Below are 14,950 nucleotides of genomic sequence, written 5' to 3'. Positions count from 1 at the left end.
CAGAGAGAGAGAGAGAGAGAGAGAGAGAGAGAGAGAGAGAGAGAGAGAGAGAGAGCATCATATGCACACACGCACAAACGGAAAGGAATTCTGGACACCAAACTGCCAGAGGATACAGCAGGTAATGCAACCATACCTTCTCTTGGTTCTTCTCATTCTTCTCATAAGGGCCACCTCCACCTCCTCCACCACCTCCTCCATCTCCTCCACCGCCTCCTCCTCCATCTCCACCTCCTCCTTCTCCTGCTCCGCCATCTCCAGCTCCACTAGCAGAAGGGGCCCCAAACCCACTGGTGGAACTCGAAGACACGCCTTTGAACTGGAAAGTTCCCTCACTTGGTCTCTTTTCCACAGTCTCATTTTCCTTGTTTTCACTCTTCTTCCTATTCTTTTCTACACAGGGAACTACACCAAGTTGAAGCAAACACTCCACGATGTTTAGTGCCACATCACAGATTCGAGAACTGATGTCATGGTTAAGAACGAGATAAACAGCCTTCAGAACCACCTGCAGAACACAGAGGTAAACACAGGACAGTGAAGTTGCCCACATTCCTTTTCCAAAAGTCTCTTATTCTGTTTAACCCATTTCACTGGGCACTGCCTAGAAATGGTTATAAATAATTCAGGCAGAAGAATTCAAGACGTTTAGTAGCTCATTAAGCCTTCCAATCTTGCCAAGAAAGAGATAGCTGGGAGAAATAATGAAGCACATTGAGTTAATGAAAAAAAACAATCATTTGCCCAAATGAACACTTAACTGACTTTTTAAATACAGAACATTTTAATCCTTTGCATTTCACTTCCCACAAATAATAAAGAACAAGGGCTTCCTTACACTTATACCACAGGAACAATAACTCCCTCATGCTTGCATCATTATTTAACCTTCAATTTTAAATGCATAATATTTGCATGTTTAAATTATAATCCTTTATTGATGTTAATATATTAAATTATTTGCTAAGCCCTGTTCCATACAGTGTAATAAGAATGTTGGTAAATATAATTGTAAAATATAACAACTCTTTTATTGGCTAATAATGAGTGTACTCCGAAAAGGCATTCCTGAGACTGCAAGCTTAAATCTTTCAAGGACTTCTATTCATTTCTTTTCCTTCTGGCTTCATGGGAGGTTCATAGTCCTGGTGATTACATAACTAAAGAAAAATAAAAGAACTTCTTACTTTTATTGTAGAGAACACAGAGACCTAGTGGAGCATATGCTTAAATGCATTTACATATGTATATTCAGATTCACTAAGGTTTTGGGTAAAAAGCATTCTGAGATAAGATCAAATATAATAAAATACCTGGAAAAAGGCAAAAGGTATATGTAAGATTTTTGATACTCTTTGGTATTTTTATATGGATTGCTTCTTCATTTTAAGATTCAGCAAATAATTCTAAGATATCTACATGCCCATGTTAACCGATCTTCTAAAAATTACACTGAACTCTTCCTAGTCTTCATAAAGAAAAGTACCACCACTTACAGAAAGATCCAGCATGCCGTTCTTATGGACAAAGTTGTTGGTCCCATCGATATGTTCTGTGTCCTCCAGGTAGCTGTAGTTAATGCAGGAGTCTGTGAGGCTTCGTGGCAGGTTTGCGCATGCCAGAGGTTCGTGTGGCATCTCTGGGATTGGCACCTGGCTGCAGAGCTTCCTCATATGCTCACTGAAGAAGTCTGCATAGCCTACATTGAAGGATGCCAGAGTGGTGTTGAAGGTTGCAACTGTGATGGTGGAGATCTGTGATCGCACTGGGAAGACAAGAGTAAGATTTCCGTTTCCCTTGTGTGGACCTGATACACCAGCTAGACTCTTGGGCTATTTCTTACATTGTGACCGCAATCATAACTTTTAAAGATAATGGACTTACGGTCTCAAAGCTATTCTCAACTTGCATGGAACACTATGAAGACTATCTGATAATCTGACAGATAATGAAGGGCATAGGAAGCTGTGTTAGCATGCCTTCTCATTAAAACTGAAGCTAGAATTTTAATTTCATAATGATGACTTAAGTTGATAATGTTATATAGGCTTTATTTACTGTTATATGATAGCCCATTGATATAAACTCATTTATTTGAGATCTTTTTCTATGAGTTTATAGCTGTTAAATAAACTTCACTTTGTTAAACCAAACGCCAGTAGGAGGTGCACTGGTGTTGATAGAGATAAGAAGGAGATAAGAAAGACCTGGGTGTGGGGCACGGAGAGTAATCAGAACATACTATATACATACATGAAACTGCCGCCAAATGGTCAGCAAACATGCAATTCCAAGTATTGAAGGATAACAAGAAAGATTTATTTTTTTTCTACATGAGTAATGACCCTGAGATGTGTAATGACAACTAATAGATACCATTGTATATTTATAGTACAGTTTGGGGACAAAGGGGATCAAGGGATGAAGTTTATGCTACTATAAGAGCATACCGATAATGAAAAGAATAAACAATTCTGTTCAAAGAGAAGAGTAAGAAGCTGCGTAGTACCCAGAGACATACATTTGCTCCACATAAACCACCAAGATGAAACAGGATCTGTCAGAAAAATGAGCTGGTGGCCTTAGAGAGGACAGACTTCCTTCCCACTGATGTGTAGGAGCTGGCTGCCTTGGAGGTACAGCATGGAGGTGGACAAGCAATGAATGGAGACATTCTCCAGCCTTTAGGCTTACGATCCCTTAAAATATGTATGCATGCTTTGTCCTTGTTCTCCCCCTGGGTATGGTGCTCATCAAGCAGCATCACACATCCCCTACTACTAAGGCTGTGTTAAGAATAGCTAACAAGTAAATTTCTGGGCAATGTAAATGAGTGTAGGGTTTTGGAAATATGAGGATTTAGAGAACGAATCAACATAGTATGCTGGAGAGTTGTGTGCCAACTTGTCACAAGCTAAAGTTATGTGAAAGGAGGGGACCTCAGTTAGGAAAATTCCTCCATAAGGCATGCCTTTTGAGCAATTTCTTAAATTAGTGATTGATGGAGGAGGGTCCAGCCCATCGTGGTGGTACCATCCCTAGGCTGGTTGTCTTGGGTTCCATAAGAAAGCAGGTTGAGCAAGCCCCGAGAAGCAAATCAGTAAGAAGCACTGCTCCATGGCTTCTGCATCAGCTCCTGCCTCGTCTGAGTTCCTGTCCTGATTTCTTTCTCTAATGAAGAGTGATGTGGAAGCATGAGTCAAATAAACCCTTTCCTCCGCAAGTCGCTTTTGGTAATGAAGTTCCATCACAGCGTTAGAAACCCTAACCACGATGTGTGGGTAACGGTTGACGAATGGGAAAACATGAAAGAACTCTGCTTTCCTTCCCCATCCTTCCTACTGTCTACCACCCGTGCTGAACCTACCTTCCTTGACAGTGTTTTCTCCGTGGCTGTTGGAGTGGTCTGGCAGGTCGCTCACCAGAGTGTGATGAGAGTGGGAGTGCCTGGCACTCAGGCTTTCCATTTCCGTGGCTGCATCTGAGCTGCCCCGCCGGGTCAGTTTCCCTGCGATGGATGAGAGTAGCACAAGAAGCTTTTAGAGTCTAGAAGACTCTCTGCTGAGAGATTTTTGTTTTGTTTTGTTTTGTTTTTTTCCTAGGGGAAGGGCAGCAATAGAATGAAAGAGTGTAACAATGAGCATGAAGCTGTAACAAAATAGCAAGAATTAAACTTTTCTTGGGCATAGTCAAGGTCAATATGATTGAAGAAGCTGCCTGTGGTAAGGTCAGCTCCAATCTAAGACAAATGTCAGAGACCATCTGTTGTGGCTTGCTGGCTGTCAGCTTCTGATTTTAAGCTTCCCTTCTTAATGTGCCATCCAAGGCGGCGTGGGTGCCTATTGCCTTTGCTTTCCTTTTTTTTTTTTTTTTTTTTTTTTTTTTTTACAAAATAAGAATTAAGCAAAAGTCTGTCATTATGTGAAAAAAATGAAAATTTATATACAGGATCGCCCGGCCTCCCTTAAGAAGCCTCAGCTGGAGAGTGCCAAGCCCCAGCTAGATCCGCCTATCAGCTCGGAAACAACCAAAATCTCAACCTAGTCTTCAACCCCCATCGACTTTGACCCCCCCCCACATCATCAGGCCTCTGCTAGAGGTGAGTCTGAGACCAATTTGGGTGGAATCCCCCCCACACACCCTTCCTTGGGAACTCCCTGGATTGGCCCACGGATTTCGCTCCCCCTGTGTCCTGTCCCCATCAAGAGCGTTCCTGCCCTCCTTCTACCCTGTGCCCTACCCTACCCACTGTCCCCCTGGTTGAGCACTGGGACAGAGGGTGGAGCCAACAATCCTGCCACCTTCGGGGAACTTCCTGGAGCTGTTCTGAGCACACTAGACCTACCTATCCATGCAGGACCACCCAGAATCCACACCTGCCTAGTCTCTGATCCCCACCACTGGTCCTCTACCAGAGTACTGGGCTCCTCCCAGAGATCCACCTATCCCCACCACCAGGCCACTCTCAATCCCTGCAGATAGATTCTTGAGCCCCATCGCCCTGCCTCTGCTTAAGAGGCCTCAGCTACATCTGCCTATCAGCCTATCAGCGCTGAAACATCTTGAATCTCAGCCTAGTCTTCGACCCCCATCACCTTTGACCCCCATCGCCAGGCCTCTCTTAGAGAGACATCAGCTGGAGAGTCCCAGGCCAGGCTAGATCCACCTATCTGCATGCAGAACATCATGAGTCCCAACTTCAGGATCTTTGACCTCCATCGCAGATCTTCTGCTGGAGCCTCATCTTTAACCCTATCACCGGGCCCCTGCCTGAAGAGAGACATCCTAGAGAGCTTGGACCACCCAGAGCTACAGACATCGAACTTCTGACCCAACTAAGCCCACCTGGGGAGTAACATAGAGAGAGACCCCACTTACTGGAAGAAGCGATGGGAAGACGGCAATACAAGAAAACACCTAACAATAGACAAGCATAACACCACAAGAATCTAGGGACTCTACACCAACTAGACCTGAACACCCCAAAGCAGATGAAGCAGAAGAGAACGACTTAAAAATTATTGTCATAAAAATGATAGAGGCCTGTAAGGAGTAGTAGAAGATGTGAGAAAATCCCTTAAAGAAATGGAAGGAAAAACAAACAAAAAAATCAGAAGAAATGAACAAATTTCTTAAAGAAAGTACAGAAAGCCAAGAAAAAACAAACAGGTGAAGGAAACGGTTCAAGACTTGAAAACTGAATAGAGACAACAAAGAAAACACAAACTGAAGGAATGCTGGAAATAGAAAAACTGGGCAAGCGATTGGGAACTATAGACACAAGCATAACCAAAAGAAAACAAGAGATGGAAGAGAGAATCTCAGGCGCAGAGATTTATCGACCAAAGAAAATCATCAATCCAACAAATCCTTAACACAAAATATCCAGGAAATGTGGGATACCGTGAAAAGGCCAAACCTAAGAGTAATAAGCATAGAGGAAGGCAAAGCCCAGCTCAAAGGTGCAGAAATCAAATCAAATCAAATCATTGAAGAAAACTTTCCCAATCTGAAGAAGGACATGCCCATGAAAGTACAAGAAGCATACCGAACACCAAATAGACTGGACCAAAGAAAAAAGACCCTTCGACACATAATAATCAAAACACCTAATATAAATAATAAAGAATAAAGAAAGAATATTAACAGCAGTGAAGGAAAAAGGACAGGTAACATATAAAGGCAGACCTATCAAAATTACACCTGACTTATACATGGAAACTCTCAAGGCCAGAAGGTCCTGGATAAATGTTCTACAAGTACTAAGAATCCACGGATGCCAGCCCAGGCTACTATGCCCAGCAAAACTCTCAATCACTATAGACAGAGAAAACAAGTTATTTAATGACAAAGCCAGATTTTCACAATACGTATCTACAAATCCAGCCCTACAAAAAATTCTGGAAGGAAAACTCCAACCCAAGGAAGTTAACTATGCTCACAAAGACATAAGCAATAGATAATCTCACTTCACCAAAACCCAAGGGTAAGGTATTCACAATACCACCACCAACAACAAATCTAAAACAAAGAAGCATTAACAATCAATGGTCCTTACTCTCCCTCAACATTAATGGACTTAAGTCGCCTATAAAAAGACACAGGCTAACAGAATGGATACGAAGACAGAATCCATCTTTCTGATGCATACAAGAAACACATCTAAGCTTCAAAGATAGACATTGCTTCAGGATAAAGGGCTGGGAAAAGATCTTCCATTGATATGGACCCAAGAAGCAAGCAGGTGTGGCTATCCTAATATCTAATAAGTTAGACTTCAAACCAAAATTAATCAAAAGAGATGAAGATGGTCGTTTCGTATTCATAGCAGGAGAAATCCATCAGCACAAAGTCTCAATTCTGAACATCTATGCCCCAAATACAAAGGCATCCACATTTGTAAAAGAAACACTACTAAAGCTCAAATCTCACATAAAACCTCACACACTTAGAGTGGGAGACTTCAACACACCACTTTCACCACTAGACAGGACCACCAGTCAGAAACTTAACAAAGAACAAAGGAACTACTAGAAGTTATGTCTCAATTGGGTTTAATAGACATATGTAGAACATTCCATCCAAACACAAAAGAATGTACTTTCTTCTCTGCTCCACATGGAACCTTTTCTAAAAATTGACCACATACTAGGTGACATAACAAACCTCAACAGATACAAAAAAGTTGGAATATTCCCCTGAATCTTACCAGACCACCATACTTTAAAATTGGAATTCAACAACAATACAAATAAGAGAAACTCTACAAACTCACGGAAATTGAACAATGTGCAATTGCACCATACCTGGGTCAAAGAAGAAATAAAGAAAGAAATTAAGGACTTCCTAAAATTCAACAAGAATGAGGACACAACATACCCGAACTTATGGAACACTGTGAAAGCAGTGTTACCAGGGAAGTTAATTGCACTAAGTGCCCAGAGGATAGTCACATAAGAGAATTAACAGCACAACTGAAAGCCTTAGAACAAAAAGAAGCAACTCACCCCGGAGGAGTAGACGCCAGGAAATAATCAATTTGAGGGCTGAAATCAACAAAATAGAAACCAGGAAAACAATACAAAAAAAAAAAAATCAATGCAACAAAGAGTTGGTTTTTCGAGAAAATCAACAAGATACACAAACTTATCCAAGCTAATGAAAAAGCAGAGAGAGAATATGCATATTAACATAATCAGAAATGAAAAGGGGGGATAACAATGGACACAGAGGAAATCCAGACAATTTTCAAGCCATACTTTGAAAACCTGTACTCCACAAAATTTGAAAATTCAAAGGAAATGGACAAATTTCTGGGGAACTATCACTGACCAAAATTAAATCAAGAACAGACAAACAACTTAAATAGACCTATAACCCCTAATGAAATAGAAGCAATCACTGAAAGCCTTCCAACCAAAAAAAGCCCAGGGCCAGATGGCTTCAGTGCAGAATTCTACCAGAAATTCAAGGAAGAGCTAATATCAATGCACTTCAAATTGTTCCACACAATAGAAACAGAAGGTTCATTACCAAATTCTTTTTATGACGCTTGGTACCCAAGCCACACAAAGACACAATAAGAAAGAAAACTACAGACCAATATCCCTGATGAACATTGATGCAAAAATACTCAATAAAATACTGGCAAACTGAATCCAAGAATACATCAGAGAAATCATCCACCATCACCAAGTAGGCTTCATACCATGGTTCAGGGATGGTTTAACATATGAAAGTCTATCAACGTGATCCACCATATAAATAAACAGAAAAAGAAAAACCATATGATCATCTCCCTAGATGCAGAAAAAGCCTTCGACAAAATTCAACACCCTTTCATGATAAAGGTCTTGGAGAGATCAGGGATAACAGGAACATAATAAGAGCAATATACAGTAAACCAACAGCCAGTATCAAACTGAATGGAGAGAAGCTTAAGGCGATTCCTAAAATCAGGAACAAGGCTGCCCCCTCCATATCTCTTCAATATTGTACTTGAAGTTCTAGCTAAAGCAATAAGACAACAAAAGGAGATCAAGGGGATCCAAATTGGAAAGGAAGAAGTCAAACTGTCTCTATTTGCAATTGATATGATATTTTACATAAGCGACCCAATAAGCTTTACCAGGGAACTCCTACAGCTGATAAACACCTTCAGTAAACTAGCAGGATACAAGATAAACTCAAAAAAATCAGTAGCCCTATTTTATTCAGACGATAAAGAGACAGAGAAAGAAATCAGAGAAACATCACCCTTTACAACAGCCATAAACAACATAAATTCTTTTGGGAGTAATGCTTACTAAACAAATGAAAGACCTATATAATAAGAACTTCGTGTCTTTTAAGAAAGAAATTAAAGAAGATACCAGAAATAAAATGGAAAGATCTCCCAATGTTCTTGGATAGGTAGGATAAACATAGTAAAAATGACAATCATGCCAAAAGCAATCTACAGACTCAATGCAATCCCCACTAAAATCCCAGCACAATTATTCACTGATCTTGAAAGGATAATAATCAACTTTATATGAAAAAAAAAAAAAAAAAAAAGACCCAGGATAGCCAAAACAACCCTGTACAATAAAAGAACTTCAGGAGGGATCACCATCCCTGACTTTAAGCTCTACTACAGATATATAGTACTGAAAACAGCCTGGTATTGGCACAAAAATAGTCAAGTAGACCAAAGGAATCAAATCGAAAATCCTGATATTAACCCACACCTACGAACACCTGATTTTCAACAAAACAGCTAAAAGAAACAATGAGGCGAGGACAGCATCTTCAACAAATGGTGCTGGCACAACTGCATGATGATGTGTAGAAGACTGCAGATAGACCCATGTCTATAGCCATGCACAAAACTCAAGTCCAAATGGACCAAAGACCTGAACATAATCCAGCCACACTGAACATCTTAGAAGATAAAGTGGGAGGTACCCTTGAACAAATTGGTATAGGAGACCGCTTCCTGAACATAACTCCAGTAGCACAGACTAGGAGATTGACAATTAATAAATGGGACCTCCTCAAACTGAAAAGCTTCAGTAAGGCAAAGGACACAGTTGACAAGACCAAACGGCAGCCCACAGACTGGAAAAAGATTTTCATCAATCCTACATCTGACAAAGGGCTGATCTCCAAAATATACAAAGAACTCAAGAAACTAGTCACAAAACACCAAATAACCCTATTTAAAAATGGGGTACAGAACTGAAGAGAGACTTCTCAATAGAGGAAATCAAAAAGACTGAAAGACACTTAAGAAAGTGCTCAACATCCTTAGCTATCAGGGAAATGCAAATCAAAACAACTTTGAGATACCATCTTACTCCTGCCAGAATGGCTAAAATTAGAAACACCAATGACAACTTATGGTAGAGAGGATGTGGAGTGCAAACTCATACAGCCATTTTGGAGATCAGTATGGCAGTTCTGAAAATGGGAATTAGTTTACCACAGGACCCGGCAATCCCCCTTTTAGGCATATACCCAAATGATCCACATCCATGCAAGAAAGTCATGTGCTCAACTATGTTCATAGCAGCATTATCTGTAATAGCAAGAACCTGGAAGCAACCTAGATGCTCCTCAACTGAAGAATGGATAAAGAAGATGTGGCACATCTACACAATGGAATACTACTCTGCAGAGAAAAACAGTGGAATCTTGAAATTTGCAGGCAAGTGGATGGAACTTGAAGAAACCATCCTGAATGAGGTAACCCAGTCACAAAAAGAGAAACATGGTATGTACTTGCTCATATATGGATTTTAGACCTAGAGCAAAGGAATACCAGCCTATAATTCACACCACCAGAGGAACTAGGATGCAAGGTGGAGTCTAAGGGATTCATATAAAGTCCCTCACAGAAGGGGGAAGGGAAAAGTTCTCCAGAGCACATGGGGAGTGTGGGAGGCAGTGAGTGGAGAGGGAACTAGGAGAAAGAGAAGGGGAGGAGAGGAAAGCATGTGGGACTATGAAGATTGATTCAGGGGAGGAATAGAAAACAGGAGAGAGAGAGAGAGAGAGAGAGAGAGAGAGAGAGAGAGAGAGAGAGAGAGAGAGAGAGAACATAAAAGAGGAGCCATTATAGGATTGAAGAGAAAACTGAACCTAAAAAATGTCCAGATACCTACAAGACTGGCTCTACTTAACAATTTGAAGAACAGTGGAAGTTATACCATAAATGCCCCTTCCTGATAATGAGATCAACAACTAACTTATCCACCATCATGGAGCCCTCATCTAGTACCTTTCGGAAAGAGAATCAAACACCCACAACCAAACACTGAACTGAACTAGAATCCAGATGCAGAGAGGGAGGGCAAGACAACGCTGCAGAAAGACATAGAGACAGCAGACCTGAACAAGGAGGAGCTAACGGACCCCCAGACTGATAGCTGGGAATCCAATATGGGACTGATTCAGACCCCCTGAACATGGGTCTCAGCTAAAAGGCCTTAGCATCTAAGGGACCTCAGACAGTGGAACCAGGATGTATTCCTGGTGCACAAAAGGACCTTGCAGGCACATACCCCCTGGAGGGATACTTCCTTAACCTAGAGACAGGAGAGAAGTCCTAGTCCCTACTTCAAATGACTTGACAGATTCAGATGACCCCTCCTCTGTGGCAACACCCTACATGTGGAGTGTGGGGGTGGGTAGGACGGGAGGGTGGTAGGGATACATGGGGGGGGGAGGGAAAGAGGGAGGGAGGGAGAAGGAAATGGGATTGATATGTAAATAATAAATTAATAAAAAAAGAAATTAGCAATAAAATTTTATTTGACATTTCGTTAAAATTAAAAAATAAAAATAAAATTAATATACAGACTCCTCTATGGCCATTTTTCTGCGTCAATAATGATCTAAGAGATAAACCTTTTACTAGGTAATCATAGAAAAATCCTGAATAATTAATAAAATTATCTGTATGCATTTTTTTTTTAGTTATGAAAACTCCACATTGTTTTTAATACTGGGGAACTTGCATTTGGGCCCAGTGTTCTTGAATCAACTGTTCAAGAAAGATCTAGGTTTGGAAAGGATCCTGAGATCCACATTCACAGATAAGTTACTTGGGCTATGCGCTACTGGAAATATTTTTGTAGTCACCTAAGATGGTGGTTTGCCAGCCTCCCTTTTCAATGCCTCTCCTGTCTTCTCCAAGCCCTGAGAAACTTCCAAATGAGAATGTGCTCCTGGTGGGTGACACATCTAAGTGGTCTTCATGCAGAAGGAATGGTACACCCATTCTTCTAGGTCGCCTCTTTCCTGTGTGGTGAAATGGAATGGAGCCTTTTCTCTCTCGGTCTTCTTTGCGACTTTTGAACTGCAATGATGAGAGATATAAGCAGACACAAGGCAAATCAGGTGTAAGAGTAAACACAGGAAATGTTCCAGTAAGAGGATATTATTGGATATCATCCAACAAACGGGGAAAATGTCACAAGGGTGTTAATGGAGGGAGAGAAACCAAGCAAAATGCTACATTCTTTAAGTATTTCTGCTGGATGAGTTTGAGCACAGGTTCTCACAGAGAAGACCCTGAACCACCACCACCACCACCAGCAGCAGCAGCAGCCACCACCTTTAGGAACTTGTTAAAAATGCAAGCTTACAGATTCACCCTCAGATATACCCAACATCTAAAATTCAAAAGGAGAAGCTGGGTGATCTATGACTTAACAAGCCCCATGGGTACCTTTGATCTCTACTGTACTCTCAAGGCCAGGGTCCACTAGAGCAGAGGATCATTGTCCCAAGCCACTGCTTTAGCCTGTCTCCTTCAACTGTTCTACTTACCAAGGTTGAGGTCCATTGTTTTAGTGAGCAGGTTAACTGCTCACAAGGATGGTCAAAGAGGACACATAAGAGACATTGGTACAAATCTATTATTCATACCAAAGATGTTCAAGATCAAGGGTAACCCAGAATTTAGGCTTGAAAAGCTTTAGAAACACCCATATCTGAGTCTAGCTTTCAATGATTGATTTTGTATGCATTATTCTAGGCACAGGCCTCAGCACTTGGATTTCTAAAGCACTCAAAAATACCTATTTGCAACAAGAATAGAAAAATATTTCCTTTTTCTCCTCTCCAATAGTTGATGTTTTAGAAGAATGATCAGTGCCTACTGCTATTAGTGGTGATTAGTGAAGGAGACACAACTCATTATTTAGTAATGAGTTGAGCCGATAGATGAGTAAATACTTGTTTCTATGTTCTTCATTGACATAATTAAACAAATAATTTTGCTACACACACACACACACACACACACACACACACACACACACACACAATTTCCTACTTGATTAACTCTACACAGTGACAGAAGAGATAGAGTGGCCAGTCCATAAGAATGTGAATTTTTTAGATAGAAGTCTTATTTTTGAGGTTAGCGTTAAGCTTGAACAAACTGCAGAACATTTCTGTAGGTTAATTTCTGTACAAAAAAATTAAGAATAGGCTCTCACTGGATTAAGTAAGAACTACTTGTATAGAGTATTTGATAATGAAATGGAGCCATAGGAATAGAAACTAGCATGGCTGCATTCCACTTCCTCCTCCATCACAGTGGATTACCAGCATGGGGCTTCATGATAACTGTGTGAATGTCTAGAATAGGGCACATACATTCACACACATGCACATACATTCACACACACACACACTCACACACACACACAAACATTCACACACCCATTAACACACACATTCATGCACACATTCACACACACATTCATATACACATTCACACACACACATTCACACAGACATACATTCACACACACACACACACACACAGGTGAGTCACTGTTACACTTAGAAGCTGATATTTTCTTCCTTTTCTACTACTGCCTCCTGTGACAAATCAAGGGATAACATGCCCCTCTGATTTTCTAAGTCAGTGGGATATCAAAATGCATACTCACCTTCTTAAAAATGTTCATGCCCAGGTCTGAAGACAGATCCGGCACTGCAGATCTCCGAAGGTTGGTCAATGAAACCTTAGAAAAAGCCTCAGGGCTTAGAGATTTTTCTTCTTCATTACACTTCATGGTGAGATCCTTAACAAACAGTAAACATAGACCATGATTATGGACTTAGATAGCCCCAATACTTTATTGAGGAGTCACATTTTAATGGCACTACACCTATTCTGAGATCCATAAAATTTTAACTTGCATGCTTGAACTTCTGGAATCTAAATTCTGCTACGGCAAAGATGTATTTCCTATTAATCATAACTTCAGTTGCAAATTTTAACACTGAGGCCATGTAGTCCCAGATTCAAAATACTAAGAAAATAGGTAGAAGATACATATTTTAATGTATTTTTAACATAAAACATTTTTCATATGCTATATTTTCATCACTTTCCCCTTCCCCAAACTCACCCAGATCTTCCCCACTGAGAGTTTCTCTAGTTAATTTGTGGGAGGATGTCTACCACTAAATCAGCGCTTATCTTTGGAATGTGCAGGAATACACTTTCAGAACCAACCCACTCAAGTTTAACTGAACAGCTGGTGTCCTGCAAGCTAATCATTTCTCTATATTTTCACCATATGGAGCTGATGAAAAAGATGGGAAGAACAAGTGCTTCACTGATAAGGGGGCATCATTTATCAGAATACAATCTTCATAGGAATGTTACCGCATCAGGGTGTATTTAGGTTACTTCTACAAATATTCATAACAAATTGTAAGCCTGTATATAAAAAAGTAATATTCCCAATGATAGCTTTGAGATGCTTATGATTTTGAGTAGAGCAAAAAATGCTGAATCGTATCCTATGAAATGCTAATTTCTTACTTTATGATGTTTAATTATGAGGCTGTATGTTAGATCCCTATTCTAATTGATTCTCTGATATTCCAGGAGACCCAGTTTTCAATGTTATTGTTAAATAAAGGTTTATACTAAAGTATATGTACAAAAGGCACACTTCCATTAATGGTAAATAGAGAGCTGAAGAACAGCCAAAGGTTCTGGCCATGTGACAGAAGAGAAGGATATTGACAAGAGAGTTATTCACCAAGCAAGCACAATTGCTTGACGCCAGATGAGAGAAAGAGAATGTGCTATAGCTGATGTTAACCTAAATGACAGTGAACCAGGTTTGTCTTACTTGGGTCTTGTGGGTATTCACTAGTGAGGGAGCTGCCGCCACCATTGAGCTACTTCTGGGCCTTGGCAGGAGAGGAATATCTGGTTCTGGGGTCTTTTCTGGCTTCTCTTCCAGCATGTGTCGCAGCCTTTGTAGATAGTACATCAGGGACCACTGAGTGCCTTCCTCAGACCAGTGGGGCTGGAGAAGGCAGCGGAGAACAGCAACATCGAAGTAGGTGGCATAGCGTGACCTCTGGCATGGTGGTATCACAAGAGAGGCCCTGTTTCCAGTGACAGTGGAAAGATTATTACACTGGCATCAAGCCTCCCAAGGCACAACACAATCCAGCCTAAGGCTCTACATTTTTACTTATTTATTCATTCACTCATCTCTTGCATGGTTCCCTCTAATATCCTCCTAACTAGTCTAGCTTATTCCGCTTCTGCTAAGCAATTCTTAAAAATAGTAACATTGAGAGTGTTGAAGGCTGGCTAAGAAACTAGCAATGTAAAGTTGGCTCAGGAAGACAACCTGGTTATTTTAAGGTAAAGGAAAGCATGCCTGCTTGCAAAGGTATTGATAAAACAAAAACAAAAACAAAAAACATGAGTTGAGTGTGACCATCATATATTGGTGTTACAGTTGATGAGTAATTTGAGTGGTAGGCAATGACAGCCAGAGACAAAGAAACTGGTGAGACTCAAGTCATTATGTTTCCTAAGCTATCAGGTTTGACTACAATAAAAGCAGGGGTGATGTTTGTCTTCCTTACTGGTTGGGCTATTTTAAGTTCAGAGTGAAAGCATTACGGAAAACAACAA

At 40.6% G+C, this 14,950-nt stretch overlaps 1 protein-coding gene across 1 annotated transcript in view; it reads right to left on the bottom strand.

The window, feature by feature from the left end:
• Unc80 (unc-80 homolog, NALCN channel complex subunit) overlaps nucleotides 1-14,950 on the bottom strand; it is a 195,664-nt gene that overhangs the window by 141,150 nt on the left and 39,564 nt on the right. Inside the window, exons 8-13 of the mRNA XM_051190388.1 lie at nucleotides 14,148-14,409; nucleotides 12,948-13,082; nucleotides 11,125-11,341; nucleotides 3,368-3,508; nucleotides 1,497-1,765; nucleotides 137-508 (exon numbers count right to left, since the gene is read on the bottom strand). Coding sequence (XP_051046345.1) covers nucleotides 137-508; nucleotides 1,497-1,765; nucleotides 3,368-3,508; nucleotides 11,125-11,341; nucleotides 12,948-13,082; nucleotides 14,148-14,409 — 1,396 coding nt within the window. The remainder of the gene's footprint in view (nucleotides 1-136; nucleotides 509-1,496; nucleotides 1,766-3,367; nucleotides 3,509-11,124; nucleotides 11,342-12,947; nucleotides 13,083-14,147; nucleotides 14,410-14,950) is intronic.

This window comes from Phodopus roborovskii, unplaced genomic scaffold, assembly GCF_943737965.1.
Source record: "Phodopus roborovskii unplaced genomic scaffold, PHOROB, whole genome shotgun sequence".
In the NCBI taxonomy this organism is placed as follows: domain Eukaryota; kingdom Metazoa; phylum Chordata; class Mammalia; order Rodentia; family Cricetidae; genus Phodopus; species Phodopus roborovskii.
The sequence above is the reverse complement of the archived record's forward strand: the minus strand, read 5'-3'. Positions and strand labels throughout refer to the sequence as shown.